The sequence below is a fragment of the Amblyomma mixtum genome, chromosome 9 (genome assembly GCF_055824585.1).
Source record: "Amblyomma mixtum isolate Tamu chromosome 9, ASM5582458v1, whole genome shotgun sequence".
Classification (NCBI taxonomy): domain Eukaryota; kingdom Metazoa; phylum Arthropoda; class Arachnida; order Ixodida; family Ixodidae; genus Amblyomma; species Amblyomma mixtum.
The window spans coordinates 37,890,423-37,912,402 of record NC_143020.1 but is presented as its reverse complement, the minus strand read 5'-3'; the positions used below and the strand labels follow the sequence as shown (position 1 = coordinate 37,912,402).

At 46.3% G+C, this 21,980-nt stretch overlaps 1 protein-coding gene and 1 pseudogene across 1 annotated transcript; both read right to left on the bottom strand.

Moving 5' to 3' along the window:
- Window positions 1-13,051, bottom strand: LOC149328772 (uncharacterized). Its single transcript, XM_089559083.1, has 6 exons — window positions 12,917-13,051; window positions 9,764-9,921; window positions 6,162-6,170; window positions 4,560-4,630; window positions 2,848-2,931; window positions 1-134 (listed from the first exon to the last, which is right to left on the bottom strand). The coding sequence occupies exons 1-6, from the start codon at window positions 13,049-13,051 to the stop codon at window positions 1-3; spliced, it is 591 nt and encodes a 196-aa protein (XP_089415209.1).
- LOC149328773 (uncharacterized) lies at window positions 7,002-9,285 on the bottom strand (annotated as a pseudogene).
- Window positions 13,052-21,980: the final 8,929 nt, after the last annotated feature.

Sequence of the window (21,980 nt, the reverse complement as noted above, 5' to 3'; positions counted from 1 at the left end):
CTAGAAACCGCAGTTCCGAGGATCGTACACCTTGTACTTGGGCGACGAACCACAATTCTCGTCGTAAATAAAATCGCAGCAGTAGTTTGGTTCTTGAAAAGTTCCTCGGCGGCGCCTAAGGGAGCATCCACGGCCTATTGAATTGAAGGCAAGTTTAAAGGAAGGAAGCAGAAGTGAGTGACTGAAACTAAAGGCACAAAATTTCATCGAGGCGATCGCAAGTCCATTTGCCATTTCAACCTAAGTAAGAATTTGCACATCCATGGTCGAAATCTAAAGTAACGTTGCTTTCCCTGTTTCAGCCACCAACTGGCGCTTGTAAGTTTGTTGCCCATTGTAATTAAGGCGTTGTGGTGAACTGCCGAGGAGCTGCTCTGTGATGTAGAAATGGTTAGCATTTTGTGACATGATTGAAGTGTCCACACATGCCTTTGCGAAAATCAATCACTTTTCTACAAACGGCTGGTAAACAATTTTATTGCCGTCGAGGTTAACACCCTTGTTGGATAATCACGCATAGATAGAACATGACGCTTATTCACGAAAACATAGACTGCATTTGCAGCCATCATTGCGCGATAATTGGTATCCGCGGGGTTACGCGGCACTTGGCAGAAAAAAAAACAAATTATTTTGTAACATCGAGAGTTAATTAGGAGGGTTTTGCTCAATACCATTAAAAATTACTTATGGAGTACTCAAACACGGCATGTTGTTTCCACGAATCGGTTTTCTCGGACTACTTCTGACCTCTTTCCTAGCATTGAGCCTTGCCACCCAATACTTGAAGCTGTAGATGGTTCTTTCAGCTGAGCTGAAAAAGCTGAATAAAGACGAGTGCTACCATATTTGTCCGCAGATTCGAATAAGCCAAACAACTTTGAGATATGTATGGTCCTTACAGGGCTACCCGCTGTTGCAGAAAACTTTCAATCGCATCACCTAACATAGCATGCGATAATAAATATAAGTGCTCAATAATCTGTCGCCGTCATACAATGCACTTCAGCATGTGCCTTTTGTTTGTTATGCATCTGGCGATACACCTCAGCTTCCCGACAGGCTTTCGTCGAAAACAACTCAAAACAGTACCATCGCTTAAGCGTCGTCGGTGTTTGCATCATCAGTACGAAGTGAAATGTGCCAACGCATGTCATAAAACAAAAGCATCTGCCTGATGCTATGCGTAGAATCCGCCTTTACTCTCAAAAGAACGAAGCACCTTGCACCGCATTGCTCTATATATTTGGCAACAGCACCCGTCATACGAGGTCTGTTAGAAAAGTATCCGACTTTATTTTTTTTTTTGCGAACACCTGATGGATATGAGACAAGCGCGCTTGCATCAGGTGACCTTGAACCTTCATGCGCATGCATGAATTTTTTCCCGCCTGCCGATAGCGTCAGTCGCTGGGAAGCAGCGTTTGAGTGAGGCAGTGTGCAGTGCTCTCGTCGGTTTTTTATTGCAAGGAAAATGGCGGAGTGAAAGGAGCAGCGCTACTGCAACAAATTTTGCCATAAACTTGGCGACAGCCGAGTGGAAACCATTAGAAATATTCAGACGGCTTTCGGTGAAGATGCTACGAGCAGCACACAGTTTAAGCAGTGTTACAATTGTTTTAAAGATGGCCGCACATCGGTGGAGAACGAGCCACGCTCCAATCGGCCATCAACATGCCAAAATGACCAGGTCATTGCCGAACTGAACGCTATGGTGATGCGGGACTGTGGCGTGACTATCCGAGAAATTGAGGAAAAGGTGGACATAAGCAATTTCTCCGCACATTCCAGTATCTGGGAAGATTTGGCCATGGAGAGAGTTGCGGCGAAATTCGTGCCGAAGCTGCTCACGGTGGAGCAAAAGCAGCTCCGTGTTGAAGTCTCACAGGACATGCTGGACTCCGCAAACAGTGACCCCGACTTCATCAACATCATAATCACTAGTGACGAGTCTTGGGTGTACAGGTACGACCCGGAAACCAGATCCCAGTCGTCAGGGTGGAAGCATTCCACGTCACCAAGACTTAAGAAGGCCCGCCAATCGCGCAGCATTGTGAAAGTGATGCTGACTGCTTTCTTTGACACCCTCTGTGTGGCAGACCACGAGTACGCACTCTACAGGGTCAAACAATGACCAAAGAGTACTACAGGGATGTCCTCCGTTGCCTACGTGATGCTGTGCGGCGCAAGAACCCAGAGCTGAGGTCAACAGGAAATTGGCGCACCCATCGCGCCAATGCTCCTGCACATTCCTCGCACTCGAATCAGATTTTTTGGTGAAAACCCAGACTCCTGTAGTTCAACAGACTCCTGACTGTCCTGATATGGCCCCTGCGATTTCTGGCCGGTTCCCAAAATCAAAAGGCCATTGAAAGGAGCGCGATTTCAGACAAGGAAGAACATTATGGCTGCAACGACAGCTGAGCTAAACTCCATTCCGAAAAGGGCCTTTTCGGAATACTTCCCACAATGGCAGCACCGCTGGGAGAAGTGTGTGGAGTCCCAGATAGACTACTTTAAAGATGACTAGGTTTGCAACGCTCCAGTTATGCAAGTTTTTTTTTCAACGGCCAAAGGTCGGATACTTTTCTAACAGACCTCGTATTTTAGTTCCCGCGCGAAAAAAAAAAACATTTAGGAAAGTTTTATTCAAAGTCAAACACAATTCACTGATCGCTGTCCTAAAATCTGCTCCAGTTTCTCTCTATGCATTGTGAAGTGCTTTCAACAAGGACACGAATGACTACTATTTACCCAATACGAGATGAAATAGGTACATGCGCAGCTGATCAAAGCAAAACCTTTGCTAAACTTTATTGAGATTCGTCCATTCTTCCGAGAACTCACCCTCTGCAGCATAGCGATGGCGAATCACAGCACAGCTTGAACAGTCAACGTATATTACGTAAAAATCTTCAAGAGAGGCATTTTCTGAATAAAAAAGTGTGAAAAAAGGTGTAAAACTTCCTACACATTTCGAGAAACAAAGCCAACGCTTCTGCTTGCTTATTCACTCTAAGCATTATTGTGCAGGTATAGAGTGCTGCAGCCCCTCGAATAAATCCTTTTGAAACTAAAAAATTCAGTGATCGTCTCTGTAGCATCAGTTTAAACTTGAAACACTATTCAGGTAATTTATTCTCGGCAAACAGTAAAGCATGAAATAAATCCAAGCTTAAGCACCTTTCTAACTACTTAATCTTAAGCTTTTAGAACCTTGTCCTAGCACCGAACGTCATAATGTGTGCAAATTTTAGGTAACTCAGTCACACCAGTGATACCTGAAATCATTACCAATGGCTGCTCTTTAGCTGTCAGCTGCCTGCATTGTAAGGTCCAGCGTGTGAAATGAGATCCGACTTCGGATTTAGGTAACCGAAGAAATAGTATAGTTCGCGCAGAAATGTTCGATGTGATTATCGAAAATATTTTTCTGTCATTTTGCCTTGCACGGTACGCAGCTACCCTGCATGGCATTTTCGAACAGTATCAAGTACACATGAACGCGTATTAAAGGTGCTTAGTTCTCAGCACATCACCAGTGTGGAACGACGAGACGATTCGTCTTTTATTAGTTCCATTACCTAACCGTGCCTGGTGCCACGACTTCCACAGAGTGAGGTGTATAGATGAAGTTTTGAAGTATTTTTTGATTCGTTAAGGACGCCTGTCTCCGCATAAGGCTATTAAAGATCAGGCAGCAAAGATCTTTTTCAGCCTCTAAGATTCTATGGGGAAGGCGAGGAAGACTTACTCCTACACCTAAGGTTATTTTTAGGCTCCTGCTCAGTTCCGCTAGAAGATGCGGAGAGGAACAGTGCAACATGAGGCCTTAATCTCCACACAAACTGTTCCACTTCTCTACCGCCGAGCGATAGAAAGTAATCCACTGTGTGACCTAGTGACATCTTCAGGAAAGAATAGTAGACGAACCTGTATCTCCTATTGCATAAATGATATTGAAGGAAAAAAGTTATGAAGCTTGAAGGTGAAGCTTGCCGAGCCTAAATTTGATCGCTAGCATTGAAACAGTGATATAGCTTATTAAATCGCGAAGCCGTTCAGGCTTCTCCTCATAGCGTCGTATTATGGGTACATACTTCATGACACCATCTTGTACAAGATTTTAGAATTGTGCTGTCATGCCAGGTCGAAAGCACCCAAGCAAAGAGTACACGCTGCTTCACTGGTGATGTCGGTTGTTTTCTATGTTACGGCTAAGCGCTTAGGTGTTGTAAATGCATCGTTATCCTTTAGGAAGTCATTATGTTCATTTCTGCCACAAGGTTTAGTGCGTGGAAATGAATGCAGACTTTCCCCTATTTAGTAGGCAATTACTTGCTACTATTGAATGCTACAAAAAACTATATATCCCGTAGTTAGCTTTCCGCTTTCACACGGTGATTTCATTTCAGTTTTTGCCATTCCGAAACAATGAAGCAATAGCTTTCTCAGTTGATTCCCCAGTTTGCATTAAAGAACACTATAATGTAGGAGCCTTTTGTTGCTCCAATACCCAACATTAAAACTTACGGCGATTTACAGCACTGCGTACTCACCATCGTCAGGAGTGAACTTGTGTATGTTTTTCCCCGTGTAACAGGGTGAAGAGGTCAGCTGAAAACTGCCGCTCCTATGAGAAGAAGAGAATCACACTTTGCTGTATGTTTCTTCCGTCGTTGAGAATTCATCAGCTTGGGAGCTAAAGCAGTAAATTTCGGTCATTGGGTTAGGGGCAAGATCTTCGCGTGTATCGTAACTTCAACAGCATGTAGCTTAGTCCGATAATATGCAACCTAGTTGTAGAAGACTCGTTCTTATTTAGGTAGATACAAAATGGAAAACCGGTGTCTACTTCTGTTAACAAACCCATTATAGTATGAAGGCTGTAAAAACTACATCACGGCAATTTTTTTAAAGGAATTTTCCAAACGAAAGAAGCATCGTTGTTAAGTTTTGATATATGCACACTGCACGTTTTCAGAAGCATCTCCAGGTTATCCCTGCCGAGGATAAGTACCCTATAATGCTGTAGTCAGTAAAAGTTTTGCTCATCAGGGTCTTAGTAGAGAGCATCTGCAGGGACTTTCTCTGCAACGACCAACACTAATTAATGCTCTGCTTTTAGAGGTCATACATTTCATCCTGTCATCCGTGGGCCGTGTAATTTTCGAAATAAATATTTGAAATAAAAGTGCATAATTGTGTGATTAGGATGAGGGGAGTAAAATTGAAATTAAATTTTTAAAAGAACTCTACCTCATGTGTGTGGCGCGGACGTAATGAGAAGTGATATCCTGATGCACAATCCTTTTCCCTTCTGAGACCAAGATTCAGTGCAAAAAAAAAAAATGCCGATGCGTTCGACGTGCACACATAGAATAAAGTCGGCACCAGTTGCGAGTTAAAAATATCTATTACATTAATGGGGAAAAAACATGAATCTAAAAGTGCTAAGAGGAGTACCGTTCCAGGGGAGGTCCCAGCAGAAGGGAACACGCTCTGGGAAGTTCTGGACGCAGTCTTGGTTTAGGGTGCACTTATAGCCCTGTTTTAACGTCCAAGAGTTCAGTCTTTGGTTGCCTGCCCATGGCTCATCTTCAACATATGTAAACGGCACCATTCTCTAAGGCACTCAAAGTCACTGAGTTCAACACGGTCCATTAGGGAACTGGTGCCTCTATATTGCCATTAATCAAAACTGAGACCAAGCCTTACTTTTCTGATGATGGGCGAAGTGTCACAAGTAAGGATAGAAAAGGGCGCATGAGATGTGTCTAGTGGCAGACTAAAGTAGTTTGTCACTCCAAGCTGGAGAAAAAAGCGATGCTTAACGTCAAAGCCCTCAAAATTCACTCAGATACAATCGCTGATTGGGAAGAAACATCACTCATTTGTTAAGCTCTTTATCATCGCTGTGAAAATTCATGACGCATATCACTGCACCATTCCCAGATAATTTCTTCAAGAACTCCATTAATGTTTTAGAACTCACAAGAAAACACTTAATCGAGACGACTTACCAACCAGATATTCCATAGGACTAAGAGAAGGCCTTTGCACGAATATGTAACAGTTATAGCAATTTCATTGAAGCGGAGTCCCCAGGAGCGATTCCGGCCCAGGCGCTGCGTTTCGATGGAGGCGAAACGCAAAAAGACGTCGGGTTGCTCCGCAATGTCGATGCACGTTACAGATACCCAGGTGGTTGGAATTATTACGAGGTTCTCCACTATGGCACCTCTTCTTCCATTCTCACCTTCCTTTTTTCCTTTACCGCGCAGTTCGGGTGTCCACCGAGATGTGACACATTTACTACGGCATTTCCTTTCCTCAAAAAATCCACATGAGAAATAAAGGGCGCCATATGCACTGACATTCAACAATTATCGAAGACAGAACATTTTTTAAAATTTTAATGAAGGTCTTTGCAGTCGGTGTGTTGTTTTGTTTGCCTTTGGGCAACCTGTCCTAAAGCCAGTGTCACCCTACGGAAACACAACATGAACCAAACACGTTCAAAAGCGAGCCGTCAACAAGTCGCCTAACCAACTCTTCCCACAACTTCATGTCACACTGCACGAACGGCAGAGGAACGAGACAGGTTGCTGCGGTGTTGCCTCGGTATGACAGGTTCCCGGAACCAGAACAATAAACAAACAGCGTTTGTGAACCCGTTTGGCGGTGTTCGCTGGCCAGGCAAATTTCCTGGAGACACCGCACCAACCAAACCCAGCACTTTGCGATGATTCACCGCTTTTGTGCTTTTCGTGCAAAAAAGAGCAAAGTGCAAAAAGGAGCGTTTCTTTTTGTCTTAATGCTGTCTGCTGCAGTACGGCGTCTTGCAGGCGGGCGCATACAGATGGGAAGGCTGCCGTGGCCACCTCCGGCTGGGTGGTGGTGGTAAAAACGTTCATTTCCTCTGAAAAGAGGGAGTTACATGGAGGTTGCTCTGGAGTCAGGCTTAGTGCCCTTCCCCTCACAAACACTAGGTGGGGTCCCTAGTACGGGACCCCAGTGGCTTCCGCTGCCGCCATAGCTCGTTCGACCATCGCCTTTTGGGCTTTCAGGTCGCAACAGGCGAATAGGGTCGCCTCCCAGTCCTCCCGGGTGGGGTTTGGGTTGGGAGTAAAAGCAGGGTTGGAGGGGCACGCCCACACCATGGGGTAGAGGTCCGAGGACTTCTCCCCACAGTGCGGGCATTCCCCGGAGAAGGCAGGGTCAAAGTGCGTTAGCGAGGCCGGGTACATCATGGTGTTCGTGACAAGGCGGAGGAACAGGCGTTCTTCCGCTCTCGTTAATCCTTTAGACGGGTGGGTGTACAGTTTATGTCTATCTTTGCATAGTTGCGTTATTTCCTTCTAAGTGTAGGCAGGCGTGGCTTCCGCTACTTCTTCAGAGGAGGCGGGGGACGAGGTTGCCCGGGTAGAGAGCGCGCGGGCGGCTGCATCTGCTGCCTTGTTTCCTCCTAGCCCCGAGTGGGCCGGAGCTCAGACTATGAAGCGGTGGGATGGACCTCCTGCGTACGAGCTGTTTTGCAGTAGCCGGTAGGTCAGGTACGGGACCCAGCCCTGTTGGACATTCCGATACGGCCCTCGCGAGTCGGTTATGATTGTCCTGGAATCGGAGTGTGTTGCCGGGCTTTGAAGGTGAGCCCGTTCACCGTTTTGGACTCGTGGATCACCGCCGCCGTGTACCACCCGCCTTGGTGCGGTCCGGACGCGTCCGCGTAGTATACCCCCGGTTTTGTTCCGTAGTGGTGAGCTAAAGCCTCTGCCCTGACCCTGCGTCTACCCTCGTGGTCGTCCCTGGACATCTTAACTGGGAGTGGGCTGACGTGCAGGGCGTAACGCCACTCCTGAGAGAGTCTTACTCTCTCCTCAGTTAGAGTCGTGTGTTCTATGTGCAGACGGGCTAAAAGGCGGCGTCCCGACGGCGTCTGCGATAATCGCATGTATTGACCTGTGAGGTGGGCTTCTCTAAGTTCCTCGAAGGAGTTCATCATACCCAGACCTTGGAGTTTCATGTTAGACGTGGTTATCGGGAGATCGAGGGCCTTCCTCGCCATTTTGCGTATTATCACCTCGAAGATGTTATGGTCGGGTTTGTTGAGGCGGAGATAGGGGGTCGAGTACATGATTCTGCTTGTTACAAAGGAATTGGCCAGCCGCAAGGCGTCTTTGCTTCGCAATCCCCCTTTCTTGTTCGAGACTCTGCGGACCATTCGGCCCACCTGATACCCCACCTTGTTTAGTTTGTCGAGCGTGGTCGTCGCCAGCCTGCAGGGGTGGATGAAAAGACCTAGGACTCTAATTTCTTTTCTTTCTGGTATCGGTTCCGACCCAAGACTGAATTCTATCTTGTTAGTGCATTTTTTGTTGGGGCGAATGTGCACGAATGCGGATTTTGGCGGGGAGCAATGAACGCCACATCTCTTCGCGTACTCGTTCACCGCGGTGGCCGCCTCCTGCAGGCTGGCGTCCATTTCTCCGAGAGAGCCCTGCGTGGCCCATGTGGCGGCGGATGCGTCCGCCGTGAAGAAGCACGTTTCCTACGATCCCCGTTGTATTCTTGTGAACAAGCGTACACTTCTGACAAACGCGGCTGTGTAGGGGGCCAAAAGGAATGTCTTGTTCGAGGGACTGCTTGGGCCGCTAGTTCCAGGAGTTTCTTGGCGTGTTTTTGCGCGAGAACCACCCAAGTGGGAGCCGGCATACTAGTGTGCCAGTTGCTCGCGCGAACATGCCGCCGTCGTACTCGTGCCGCCAGGAAAGTGACCTGATCGCGATCACGGAAGAGAGGCGCTCTCCATTTGATATAACAGACCAAAAATATCAACGGCGTGATCTGAAGGAATCTGTGTTTCAAGAGATCGCTAGTTGGGACCCTATTTCACAGGTGAGCGCGAGTTGCCAGTTACCTGTCCTGCTATTTCGAACTTGATATGAAATAGAAAGCAGTGCTGCATTTTTTCTTTGAGATAGCAATCAAAAGTTTTTTGCTGGGTTCTCATTTTATTGAAAAAATTATGCGTACAATTACACCTTTTTTTTAGTACTCTGACAACGTGGAACAAACTCGATGAATCTGCCGAGATTGGGGCGTGATTTGTAGGGACCGGCCGGGTTGATAATGATTTGTGGGACTGTAGCGCAAAATACGAAATGCGTAGAAGTAGACACAGGGCACAGAAAGTACACGCGTGTAGCCCGTGTTTAATTCTCTCGCATGAAGTTTTCGAAAACGTCTCGCTCATGCGCCCTTCACAGTCCGTTCATCATTCATCGCGGTTTCTTTGCGGTGGCAACTTGTCGTCAGAGTCAGAATCGAGCAAGGTTGCACTCTCAGTCGCCGCACTCGGTCATAGTTCGTCCGATATTCTGCAAAACCGCCAGTAGCTACGGCAGCGCTAGGTGTCTCCATTTTCTTCGGCTGTGTACACGCATGGAGGAGAGCGCGCGAACAAGAGCAGAGAAGCGCCGGCGAACGCGATTGAAGTGGTTTTTCTAGTGTGACAGAGAGTTTCTGAATAAGTGGCGCACATGTGGCCAACACAGGCTGGCGCTAGACAGAGACACGTTTACACACTGCTCGTATTGACGCGGTGGGAAAGGATCGCCAACCCGACGAAAACACTGTTTCGTCGGACGGTTCGGCCGACTGTTTCCTCAGTGTGACTCGGCCTTAAGCAGTTGTGCCCTGTTATAAGCAAGTGGCAAACTGTGGAACCATGTTTTAGTAGCCCAGAGGCTCCTGTGCTTACGTTGATCCACTCTGTCCGAAAGTAAATTCGACTGGAGTGGTGAAATTCTCGTAGGTTCCATATCTGTGCAATTTGAGGCACTTGGATGAGCCACCGAAATCCGGATCAGCGTAGTAGTTCCTGTGCATGCAGATCCATTCGCCTATATCGGGGTAGCACTGGAAACAGGGAAAAGAAAGAAGCGGATGCCTTACATAAGAGGATGAATATCGGCAGATTTAACGCTTTCATTTAACATAAGCGAGAAATTTTTACCATGGTCCATGTTTCTTTCTCGTACGATCTCCAATAGATCTAACTAATGTAGTTCTTACTTCTAACTGTTGATCAACTTAAACTCGCTCTACCACCATCTTGGTTGGCTTAGTTGGCTTCCTGAATGGCCTCGTGAGGGGGTGGCAAAGTGTTCGAGGATTTTATTTTAATTCTACTGCGAAGCTTGTGGCAAAGCTTCAGAGGTTTGCCTTATAGCCTTATTAGCACCTGTCATGTGGGCTTGAAACAAGAACGACTAGCTACTTTAGCTTTTGCTAAGATAAACCCTAGTTATTTGGGTAATAAACGAACATAACATAAACACGTCTGTTATGAATTATAACAAGCTTTCTGCGCCAAGACGATTCGCAAGAAAAAACACAACAAATCCTTACCTTGTCTTCTTTCTTCTGCGCACTCTTGGTGTTAAAATACTTTTAAAATGTCTCACATCCAACTAGCCGAGAGGATAACTGTTTTAAAGGCAGGTTCCGTTTGGCGGTCTTCTAGGTAATGTGATCGTGGACGCAAAGTTGAAATTTTATTGAGTACTCTATCCAAATATTCGATGTGGCTGGATTAGGCTAAACTTCAGCGTTTCATTCCCTTGTTTGTTTATTACATTAAATGCTTTACACATTACAGACTAAGCGCTAAAGGGTCAATGGGCTTAAGTCCTCCATATCAAACAGCTTAATTAACGCTCTTACATGTAGTACTCTTTTCTATGTTCTTCACAAAATGAAATGCCCTCAGGGTACGGCAGGGTCCGGCAGGGTCCGGAGTAATTCAGATCCATGCCACGCACCTCATAGCAGAGAGACATATTGAAATTTAAAAAAATAAGCGCGCTAGGATATATCACTAGAGACAAAATGTCTCGAAGAATGCTTGCGTAACATATTGCCATGTCTACAACAATAGCCGCTCGGCGGCGGCTGTGCTTGTGTCCGCGTACACGGCGCGTGGGATCCCCATCGACACCAGCTGCAATGTTCTAACACCGACGACACTTGTGTCCGCGGGCAGCACTGCAGTCGGTGACGGCCCGACCATGGCCTTCCCTGCCCCCATGTCCATTGTCAGCTCGGCGCCCTGCATCATTTTCCTGTTGCGCAGCAGCCAGGCTCGTCCACCTGAGCCGGCGCACCCCACCCGACGGCTCTTCCCGGCCCCTGACATGAAATTACCGGACATTGTAGCGACCCCGTGGGGACACGTGGGGACACTGTTCCTCTAGCTGCCTGCTTGCCTGCCGTGGCTACTCCATCCCTGCTCCGTCCGTGCGTACATTTCGACGTTCCGTCTAGGCGGGGGGCCCTATAGCGTCCGGCGACGCTGTAAGCGCAGGCGCTGAGATCGGCGTTCCCGCGATAAAAGAAAATAAAGATGGACAGCGCGTGCTCGGAGCGCACGCTCGGCACGGGCAGTTCGGAACCAGGGTGGTGGTGAAAACTTTTATTTTGTGAAAAAGAGTTTGGGAGCCACAGAGTGGCCCCGCTACATGGTCGGCGTCCCTAGTCCGGGACACCGCATGACGAGGCCCCGTCTCTCGCCCGTTTCACCAGAGCCCTTTGGGACTCAAGCGAGGAGTAGTTGAGGAGGGCAGTCTCCCATGCCTCTCTGGAAGGGGTAGGGAAAGGGGGGAGGTGGGGATTTTGAGTACATGCCCACACCATGTGGAAGATATCACAGGTCTCCCCACAGTGTGGGCATCGCCCAACCGTGTTAGGATCGTAATGTTTTATTATTGCAGGACAGAGTAGAGTACCTGTCTGCAGGCGCCTTAAAGTTCGCTCCTCCGTCTTACTCAGCCCTTTTGCAGGGGCCGGGAAAAGGCGGTGGTTGTCGCTATAATGTTAAGCCTGCCACGCTGGTTGTCTCTCTCTGGTGCTCCGCTGCGACCCCGCAAATCTTCAACAGATATATCACTACGGACAAAATGTCTCGACGAATGCTCGCATAACATATTGCCGCGTCTACAACAATAGCCGCTCGGCGGCTGTTCGGCACGCAGCTCTTGCGCCACGCTGTTCGCTGCTGTAGAAGACGAAACTGGACGTTCCACCCTGTGCCTCACTTAAACTTCAACCTTTATAGATCTGGTCTGGCGGTCTCCCCATTGTGCCCGTTCTGCGGAGAACTCGAAACGATAGATCATTTCTTGTTGACCTGCCGCCGTTTGTCAGCTTTACGGAGCCGCCTGCTAGAGCATCCGTTACGACAGCTATGTCTACGTCTGTCAGCTGGGTTTGTTCTATCTCTTGGGGCTTTCTCCCTTGGGCAATGTGCTCTCCGCCATTCAAAACTTCTTTACGGACACTAAACTGCATCCGTCGTAAGCTCTGCTCTCTCTCATGATCAATATTTCTCTGCAACGAAAGCTTTCCGAAACATGAAATATTTAGCCCCGTTCTCAATTTCAGTCACCGATCTCACAGTATTTGTTTAGCCTATTTAAATTACACATCAGAATTTCTTTCAATTTTTCCTAATTATTACTATTATCATTACTATCATTATTTTTCCCCTCATTTATTTACTTGTTTATCATTCTGAGTACCTACCAGTTGCCGCCTGTGTCTTGGCCAATCCCCTACAGTGGGTACGCGCCATTATTTAGAGGACAACAACAACAACAACAACCCTGGCCGTCTCGGTGTGCTATCGCATCCTCTCGGTGTTGGCATTCCTCTGCCGTCTAGACGCGGCGCTACCTGTACCAACTGCTACGTGACAATATGCACTAGCGCCGCTACTACTGCAGAAAAATGGTTTTAGTGCATTTGCTGAGCTCTGAACAGACTAATACTTCGCAAGCCTGAGTGCAATAGTTTAGTGGCTGGTGAAGCTCAGTTGATACATGGGCACTGAGGCCGTGCCATCCGGGTCGCTTACCTTGCTGGCATCCTGGTATTTTTGTAGGTCACTCCGAGCTTCGGGAAAGTTTGACCACTCAGCGAGTGCTTCTAGCCATTCCATAGCAAGAGCGGCAAGAGCCGCAAGCAAGATCATAGCTTTGCCGACCGCCATTGTTTGTAGAGTTGAAACGCGCCAGGCACTATGAGCAGCGACCACACCGCTTTAAACAGTCGGTCTACCAGAACATACAAATAGCCTCTTCCTGCCGTATCAGTCATATTTATGGGAGTGCACCCAATGTTATGGGTGTCAAATACACAGGAAGTGGCTTGCACTAAAGCCTTTGAGTACATTGGCTTAAGTGCCCTAAAAAAGTTGATCCAAACTCTGAAAGTGTACCTCGAGCGTCCACGTCTGACAATTTAAAGGAAGTACAGCTCTATGTGCATTTAAATGACTATCGACCTTGTGAGCTAGTTTCACGATGTAGGAAAGATGCTGAACTTAGCTGCCTGCGTGAAGCCATTAAGCTACTTTTAAAATTTTCAAGACTACTTTGTGACAAGGAACGAATGCAATAGAACCGCTTGTTGGTAAAAGAGATAGCCTTTTTTTTTACAAATTTTCGAACTATTTTGTCAATTAAGAAAGAAATGGGAGTTTCATGGGGCTAGCAAAGGAATAATGATAGCGCCGCGCAGAAAATTGCATCTTCGCGTTAAGGAACATAGGCCAAAACTTTACAGGGCAGCACCGACGCTTCAATATTACTTCAGGGAGCATAAATTAAAAAAACTTTTTAAATGCTCTGTTCCGCAAACGTATGTCACGAGATGTGCCTTACTGCGCTTATTTTTCCAAGAATAGCCGGCATTGTGAAACTGAGGGCGGAAGCCGAGAAAGTGAGGAAGTGCTACTTAAAGGAAGTTAACGTGACACAGCGCAGTAAAACGGAGGTTTTGAGTCCTTGACAGGATAGAAACTGATTTTCTAATTGTGCAGCAGCATTGTACGAAGTTTTTCACTCATTTTATACGTCTCTGGGTTCTGCCATTCGAAGCTTAGAGCACCCCGACAGATCCAAATCTTCTAAATGCAGTTGCCTTCTTTTCACACATTCGAAGTATTTGAAGGGCACGAGTTCTTTCCTTGAAATATTTTCTCACACACATTATTTACCTTACACTTCATGGCTGCCACTGGCTTGCATAACCTGCACCTAAAGTTCCTGTTTCCCCCAACACACTGTCTACTATCTGAAGTAAAAGCGACGTCCACGTAATGCTTCTAGGCAGTCTTCCGAATGTACGTACGTGGCTGATGTTTAAAGGGTTTGAGAAAAGTGAACGTACGCTTCTTTTCTTAAAGAGCAGCTGTCGAAGTTTTTGAATTCGACTACCTTTAAGGTGTGCAGTCTGGAACCTCACTGGTAAATTATGCGCAGGCTTGTCGTAAATTTTCATGTGGTGATGTATTCTAAAAATAAAGCGGTGACGGCATTCGGGCGTCTCTACAGCGGGCAGCCTTTGGCGTGGGGGGAACCATGTCACCTACGATGGCGAGGGCGGTTCGATTTGAAACCATAGATGCTTGATTTGTGAAAAGAAAAACGAAGCCACCGAAGGCAAAATCCGCAAAGCGTTGTTGGCGTGTATCCGACAGCATACAGTACGGTGTAGACTAAGGTGATGAGGATTTGAAATTTCACCATCCGGGACGTCGTTATCAAGTTTCTCCACACTTCCCGGCACAGTGACAGGACGCTTAACCTTTATTTGGTGATTATGTCAAAATTTCAAGTGCCGGTGGCAAACTGGCCATGTCCTCCATGCAGTCTTCTGCTTGGTTTATGGGGGTTTAACATCCCAAAGCTATTCTGGATGTGAAGGATGTCTGGTGAAGTGCTCCGGAAATTTTGACCAGCTGGTGCTCTTTACCGTGCACTGAAGTCGCCTGGTGCACGGGCCTGTAATACTTCGCCTCCATCGAAATTCAACCCCGCGTCTTTCGGGTCAGCAGCTTCTACAAGCTTCTGCCTGTTCGAATGCTTGAATTTTTTACAATTTCGAAGTAGCCATCACAGCTTCAGTATCAGCGATAAGTTGGAACACATCAGGATGGCTACGTAGAGTAAAGTCAGTAAGCCCAGCTACCAAGCGCCAAAGTCGTTGGATGATATTTCGGGCATCCCGCAGGGATCGCCATGGACGAAATATAGGAAAACACCTGCGTGTAGAGCGATGGTTGAGGTACCGAAAACTCCCAGCTGGTGGAAACATTACAGAGTGTGTACAGCCACGGAAATCTAAATCTTACCAGCCAAATCAAGTGCGACATTTACTAACATGGTGCTTTATTCAGATGCCTTGACAACATTCCGTTTACTCATTGCGTGTACGGTATAGCGGCGCACTACAACAGGAGATTGTACAAATACAACAAATATAAAGGCAGATTTTGCACATTGTAACAGTGAGTGGAAGTTTGTTTTAGTGTTCTTATCGAGAAGGAGACAATCAACCATTTGAATATATACGAACTACGTCCACGTGAAATTTTTTGTAATTATCAGATAGTCTGAAGAATTGCGCTCACGATGGCTGCACATGATAAAATATCATAAAATATCCCTATTGATTCAGGGGCTACCTAGTTATTTACCAGCAATCGGCATATGTCTCTAGTATGGTTTCTCTGCGAAATATTCCGGCTTTCGCGGAGACAGCAAACTAGCGATATCTGCTGCTCCCTGGTAGCGAACTGCGTAGCCCGTGAATCAATGGGGATATTTTCGCCACATAATTCTGAGCACACGAGAGTACGACAAGAATAAGCGCGAATGTGGGGATTAACATGAGTAGCTATTCTTTTTGCTGCACAGATCGCAGGAATAATTGTTTCTGTGCTTACGACCGTTATTTCGGACAGCCATTGAAAATAAATAGTATACAGCGATGATCTCAAAACTTTTCTTTGCAATTTTCAATGTCAGCGTCGCGAGAGACCTGCTGGCTTCTTTCTCCGTCGCCAAAATGAAAGACAAAGAGATACTAATTTGCTTTGAAGTTCTAGATGGCACCGGTTTTACGGGAGAGTGGTAGAAACAAAATACCCAATTAAGGAACTCAAGTGGCGCCATTGTTGTAAGACCAATGTTGTAAGGCCATTACAAGGCTAATCACGCCTGCACATAAACAACTCTACTACCAATAAAACAGTTTTTAGCTTCACACATTTGTTCGCAAGCTCAGTAGGCAGTTATACCGCAGGTCTTGCCTTGCTGGCGTCTTGATGGTGTTCAAGATTGCTTCACTATTCTGGATGGACAGAATACAAAGTGCCATCGTTCAGTTCATTTATGGCAAAACTGGCTATTATATATTGATATCACCCGGTCACAAAATATATACACTGATCATCACCAGCACTGCAGCGATTGAACGGTGCCTACTCCGAAGTGGCAGGAAATTTCCTATCTATATATCGTTCATAGAGGAAGAGAACATGACGCAAACTGTTGTCCGTTGTTGGAATTTATTGTACAATGTTTAAAAGGAGCCTACATATGAGGTTGTCAAAATGAAAACAGGACGTATCCGCACAAACAAAGCTGTCAGATGTAACATAGCAGGGGAACGCATGTTCGCTTGTGCTATCCTCAATGAAGCTACGAAAATAACGAACTCATATAAACTCTCAGTGAAACTATTCTGTGTTGGGATAAAACGAGTTGTGTGAGCGGACAGAAAGCTCCACGATGACTATACATTCCGAACTAGGCAATAAAATGGCCGGATGTCCGCTTGCTGGAATCATGCTTGCATCTTCCTTTGGCGAAAAAAGGCTACGTAACATTCGCCACAGTTTAGAAGGTTACTGGAGTGCACACACATCGAAAGGATTGCCCTGAATGCATTCGCCGTCGCGAACTGATGCGACTTTATTCACATGGACAAAAATTTGATGAAGCTTAAGTTTCGCCTTAAGGAGTGAAACGCTACATCATGTTGCAGCGCTGGCAGGGCATCCACGGAACGCCATCGCCATTTATTTATTTATTTCATAAATACTGCCGACTGCCCTTTGGCGGTCAAGGCAGGAGTGCACAAAGATAAAAAAAATTACAAAGTAGTAACAACGAAATAACAGCAACAAAGGGCGATTACAGTACGAGGACAAAATTCAATCAGACCAACGGGAAGCAAGAAAAGTACAGGCAAATGATCCGACGTCAAACAGACTAAGTGAACAGAATAAAAACAAGGAAAGCGAGACACCTTGCCCGTTGGAAACAGCTTTGAACGCAACGTATTTTTGAGGATAGGAAATGGCTCAGTAATTGCGCTTTATCCATGAAACTCCTGCCTAGCACCCGGCGCAGTGGGTGCGTGGCTATAGCGCCTATTATCGTGAGATCGAATTCTGTCGGCAGCAGCGCTGTTCCGATGGCCTGTTCTCTATGGAATGGCATCGCATCTTAAAGAACATTGGTTGTCTGAGTTCTTCCAGACGCCTCCACAACGGCTGCCGTCATAGCCAACATGTTTCTTTGGGGCGCGAAACAACAAAGATTTGACTTTACTGCTGGGTACCAACACGGTACGCATTGTGGCGGATTAGGGTAATCACTCGTTTATGCCACCTTCTAAACAAGATAAAATATTTCAAGTTGTAAATTTCTCTAGAGCAATGGCTAATTTATTTGCAGTTATTAATAAAACGAAACCGTTTTAGGGAAGCCCATTAACAGCGCAGAGTTGATCCCATCCTGGACTTCTGTAGTGAATAATGAGAGCACTGCTTAGTATCCTCATCTTCTTCCTTGAGGTAGTGTAAATACCTAATTATTTAGCGGTTCATATATTACTTGAAAAATCAGGTGTCAATGTGGCTCAGGGGTAATGGTCTGAAAAATGAAGCATGTTCGATCCCGGTCGCGGCGGTCACATTTCAATGGAGGCAGTGCTCGAGGCCTGTGTGCTGTTCGATGTAAGTGCACTTTAAAAAACTCCAGGTGGTCCTCGACTACGCCCTCAATCATAGCCTGAGTCGCTATGGGACGTCGAATCACATTAACCGAAACCGATTTCTTGAGAACTCAATTTTGAGTGCTCACCCACCTACCCTAGTCCTAAAAAGTATAGCGGGCCAAAGTAGTGCCGACAGGCTCACCATATATTTATAGTTTACCAGCGGTCGCGGGTTCACCACTCGTTTTGCGCCAGTCGAAGAATATGCTGACAAAACCAAAACACGCTTAATAATTACGAAATAAAATGCCTTGCACTATTGTGTTTTCTGACATATCGGCCGAGCTGTTCGAGGAATCCCCGGTTGAACATATTCTTGTTGGACAAAAAAAAAACTATAGAGGTTATGTCTGATGATGGCTAACCTCCGTACTATGTCTCATATAATCTGAATGTGTAGCATGAGTATGCGTGACGCAGATCTAAGACGTTTGCGAAGCATTCCTTCTTTTTATTCCTGTTAATGTCAGTAATTCTTCATAGATAGTGCGCACTGTTTAAATAATTATACACCACTTGCGCAGAAAACTTACACACAACTTTCGATTTTTTTTAAGAAGAAAAATTAGGCGAGAATATCTCGCTCTTGATCATGAAGCATCGTATCGAAGGAAGAAATCTAGACACCTACTATCCCTCTCTGAATGACCCCATCCACCTTTTCTAACCATTTCTGAGGTGATAAAAATTTCGGCTCGTTTCAAGAGCGGCTGGTTTATAAGGAAATTCTTCAAAAACGTATGCAATCCTACGACCACTGACTGCTAAATAATAGCTACAGCGCATGCTAATGGCAACCGCCACGAGCCGAATAGCAACACTTCTGGCGTCGCAGTTCAAATGTTTGTTATTGCTGCGACCAATTCAACTTAAAAAAATGATCATCAACACAGTGGCCAGACCAAGAGCATCTACCAGGCGACAAAGACTTCTCCGAACGAACGGCGATAAGTCTTGGCTTATGGAAAATGCTGCCACTTCATCCCCAAATATACCTAATCCCATCCACTCACCTGACTCTTTGGCCGCCCATGTAGCGTTTCACCTTCACTTTGGAACCCAGTCCATTGCTCAGAATAGACCGGTTACTACTGGCCGCCTTAGAAGTTCCTCAAAAAGTCTTAAATTTGACAATGATCCCCATGAGATAGGATTCATTGTTTGGGGCCAGTAATAAAACAGAATAAGTACTTGCATGAATCCTTCTGTATCGGCGGGTGGTAGGACAGATTATGGTAGTTCAAGAAACGTCTGTAATTTTCTAGTCTTAATCCGCGATCGTACAGGATCCCTAGAGAGGCTCTTTGTTGACGGCGATGTGCCATGAACGACAGCAAGACGCGTAAGCCGTCAAATGGATGAATAGAAACAACTTTATTGGGCAAATAAAAGTCCGTCATCCGGCTGGCCACCTCCCTGTCCAGGAGCCCATGGGCGTGAGTGCGCTCAGCTGCACCCACGAGAACATTTTCCTTGAGTGTGGCCATACGCGACGCCATCAAGAGAAGTGCGCCTATGGGTGCGAATGCACATGCACTTCGTCTATGCTTCTTTTCTTTTAGTTGTCTCAAATATCCAAAACTTCGGGTAAACTTCTTGAAGTGTGTCTATTTAAGGACATTAATACCGCCATCACTACTGCGTGCAGCCAGCGGCCAACGCGCGATTACGCGGAGGGGACGTTGTGTGTTGGCTGCTTCATTTAAAAATTTTGGTGAGCACTGCAGTTGTAATTTTTATTGATTTGTTAACATGTTGACTATTACTGACATAAAAATGCTAATGCATTCCCCTTTAAGCCTGGAAGTCCTGTCTGCCCTACCAGTCAACGTTTTCATCAAAAGGATTGTGCTACAATAGTGTGATAAACGCGAAGGCACTAACGTTTTTTTTTTCCTTTGACTCAAGTCGTACAGCTTGCTTCGTATTTTCATTGGTTAATGCTCACCCCGGCGCCCAGTAGTGAATACACATATAACCTCAGACTTTCAGTGTTCCACTTAGAAAGCTGTAAGCACGCTGGCGATAGAGGCTTGTAGAAGGTGCGGTGCTGATTACGAAGGATTCACGTATCCGAAAATCTCTTCAGTATGCGCGTCTACAACACAAAATATCATCATAATTTTGGTTTGTGTTAGTTGATGAAAAGACATAGGTAATGGAATACAACAGCACAAGAAAACAAGGACGAGAACGCACAAAAGACAGGTTGGAAGCTTGCTATCAACTGATGTATTATCTCGAAAAAAACAAGCGCCTATATCCACACGAGAGTACCCATAAAAAACAAGCATAAGAAGCGTAGAAAACGAGCAAAGACGTTAAAATGCAGGCATTGGCACGTTTAAAAACCCCACCTCTTCATCTGTTAGTGACACTGAAGGCTTGCTCAAACAATAAGCTCCGTTCCGAATCCCCGACATGCACTCAACACCGAATTATTGTTACAAGTTAAACAGGAAATAATGGAAAAATCTTCCTCACGGTATGTGTACGATGTGTTCGTCGAGGTACACACCCCCACAAGCCCTAGTGGACGGAGCAAGTCAAGAATCAGCTCCTCGGCGTCCCCTTCAAGGGACTCGGTACTCTCTGGAGACCATACTCCCCCATGGAAAAGGAAAACTCCGGTGCACCACGTGAGCACTTCTCCAACCGTGTGGCACCGACCTCCCTGGTGACCTTGCAGGCAGACAAGAGGTCTTGCTTCGAAGGTTACTACTCTCCGTCGCCCTCCCAAAAGCGGTAACCAGGTCGTGGTTGGCACAGTATGATGCCCCTTTAGGGGACTCCTTCCCCTTCGGCTTCCACTACTGTCTTCGAGGTGGTCACTTAAACACCTGCTTTGGACCTCTTTGCGTGCCATCCAGCTGAAATTGCTGCTCCGGTGCGACCCGTCCCCAGTCCGTCCACCGGATGTGGAAGACTGTATTTTTAGACTGCACCACTGGACGTTACTCGACTTCTTTTGCGGAGTCCAGTGTGCATCTATACTTGTGGACAATACTTTATGCCAGCAGAGTGTCGCAAAAAAAAAACAGCGCGCTAACATTGTTTATCATTCCTTCCTATCGTGTGACCGCGCAATGAACAAAGCTTTAAAGCGAGTAGCGCTCCGCTGCGGGGTCCATAGGAATCTAATTTTTGGAGCGAATACCACTCTGTAACGGGCTTCAAGTTCCGCCAATAAATTGTGGCAAACTTGACTTTGAGTGCGATCGGAGCTAGTTAATGCCGTGCTGGTATATGGCGTCCCGTCTCGCTTAGTGTGACGCTTACGTAATGACGGCAGCTCACGGTGCGTTGCCGTCCCGTTCAGCATGCACCACCAGCACTGCGCATGCGCCTCTTGGGCCTCCTCGGCGCAGTGTGCTGGCTATGTTCACTACGAGATTCCGAAGACGTTGTTGCTTGGATATGCGCCGTTCTGCTAAAGCCGCATATCCAAGGACCCTTGATCAAATCGTTTCGATACCGGGCTAAACACATGTTTTCGAACGTCTACTCGGTTTAACTACGTTAAACCTTAAAACTTCGTTGAAAAGCAGGACAGCAAGGACAACTTTTAGGACGTGTCGCCATGTGGCTATCATAACTGTTCTTGACCCGCGTTTTGTGCTCTCCCGACATATCATTAAAGCACTGACCACGTTGTCCTATGTATTCAATGCCGCAGCTAATAGGAGTGAGATAAACTGCAAAGGCGGTTCATTCTGTGAGCACAGTTTATTGTTTTTTTTTGCGACATTCTCCAACACGTTTCTTTTGTCTTTATTTCTTTATTCGTTTTCTCATTTTCTTTATAGGGCACACTAGCAAGTTTATAACAGGGCGAGAGCATAAAACCGAAGTGAAGAATGGCTTTGGTAGCCACATGGCGACACAATGTAGAAGATGGCATTGCTGTCCTGCTTTTGAAAAACCTAGACTCTTTCGCTAGTGTAATGCCAGGCTGCAAAAAATAAAAAATGGCTGCATATTTGATTGAACAACGGAGTCCCATTCACGCTATAAAGCCACCAGTGTCACTAACTGATAACGAGATTGCCTTTTTAACGGTTCCGTGCTGG

Coding starts and splice junctions, on each gene's coding strand:
- LOC149328772 (XM_089559083.1), bottom strand. CDS start 13,051: ATGGCGGTCGGCAAAGCTATGATCTTGCTTGCGGCTCTTGCCGCTCTT. Junction 9,922..12,916: donor AATACCAGGATGCCAGCAAG/GTAAGCGACCCG, acceptor CCCTGTTTCCAG/TGCTACCCCGATATAGGCGA. Junction 2,932..4,559: donor CAAGTTCACTCCTGACGATG/GTGAGTACGCAG, acceptor TTTTTTATTCAG/AAAATGCCTCTCTTGAAGAT.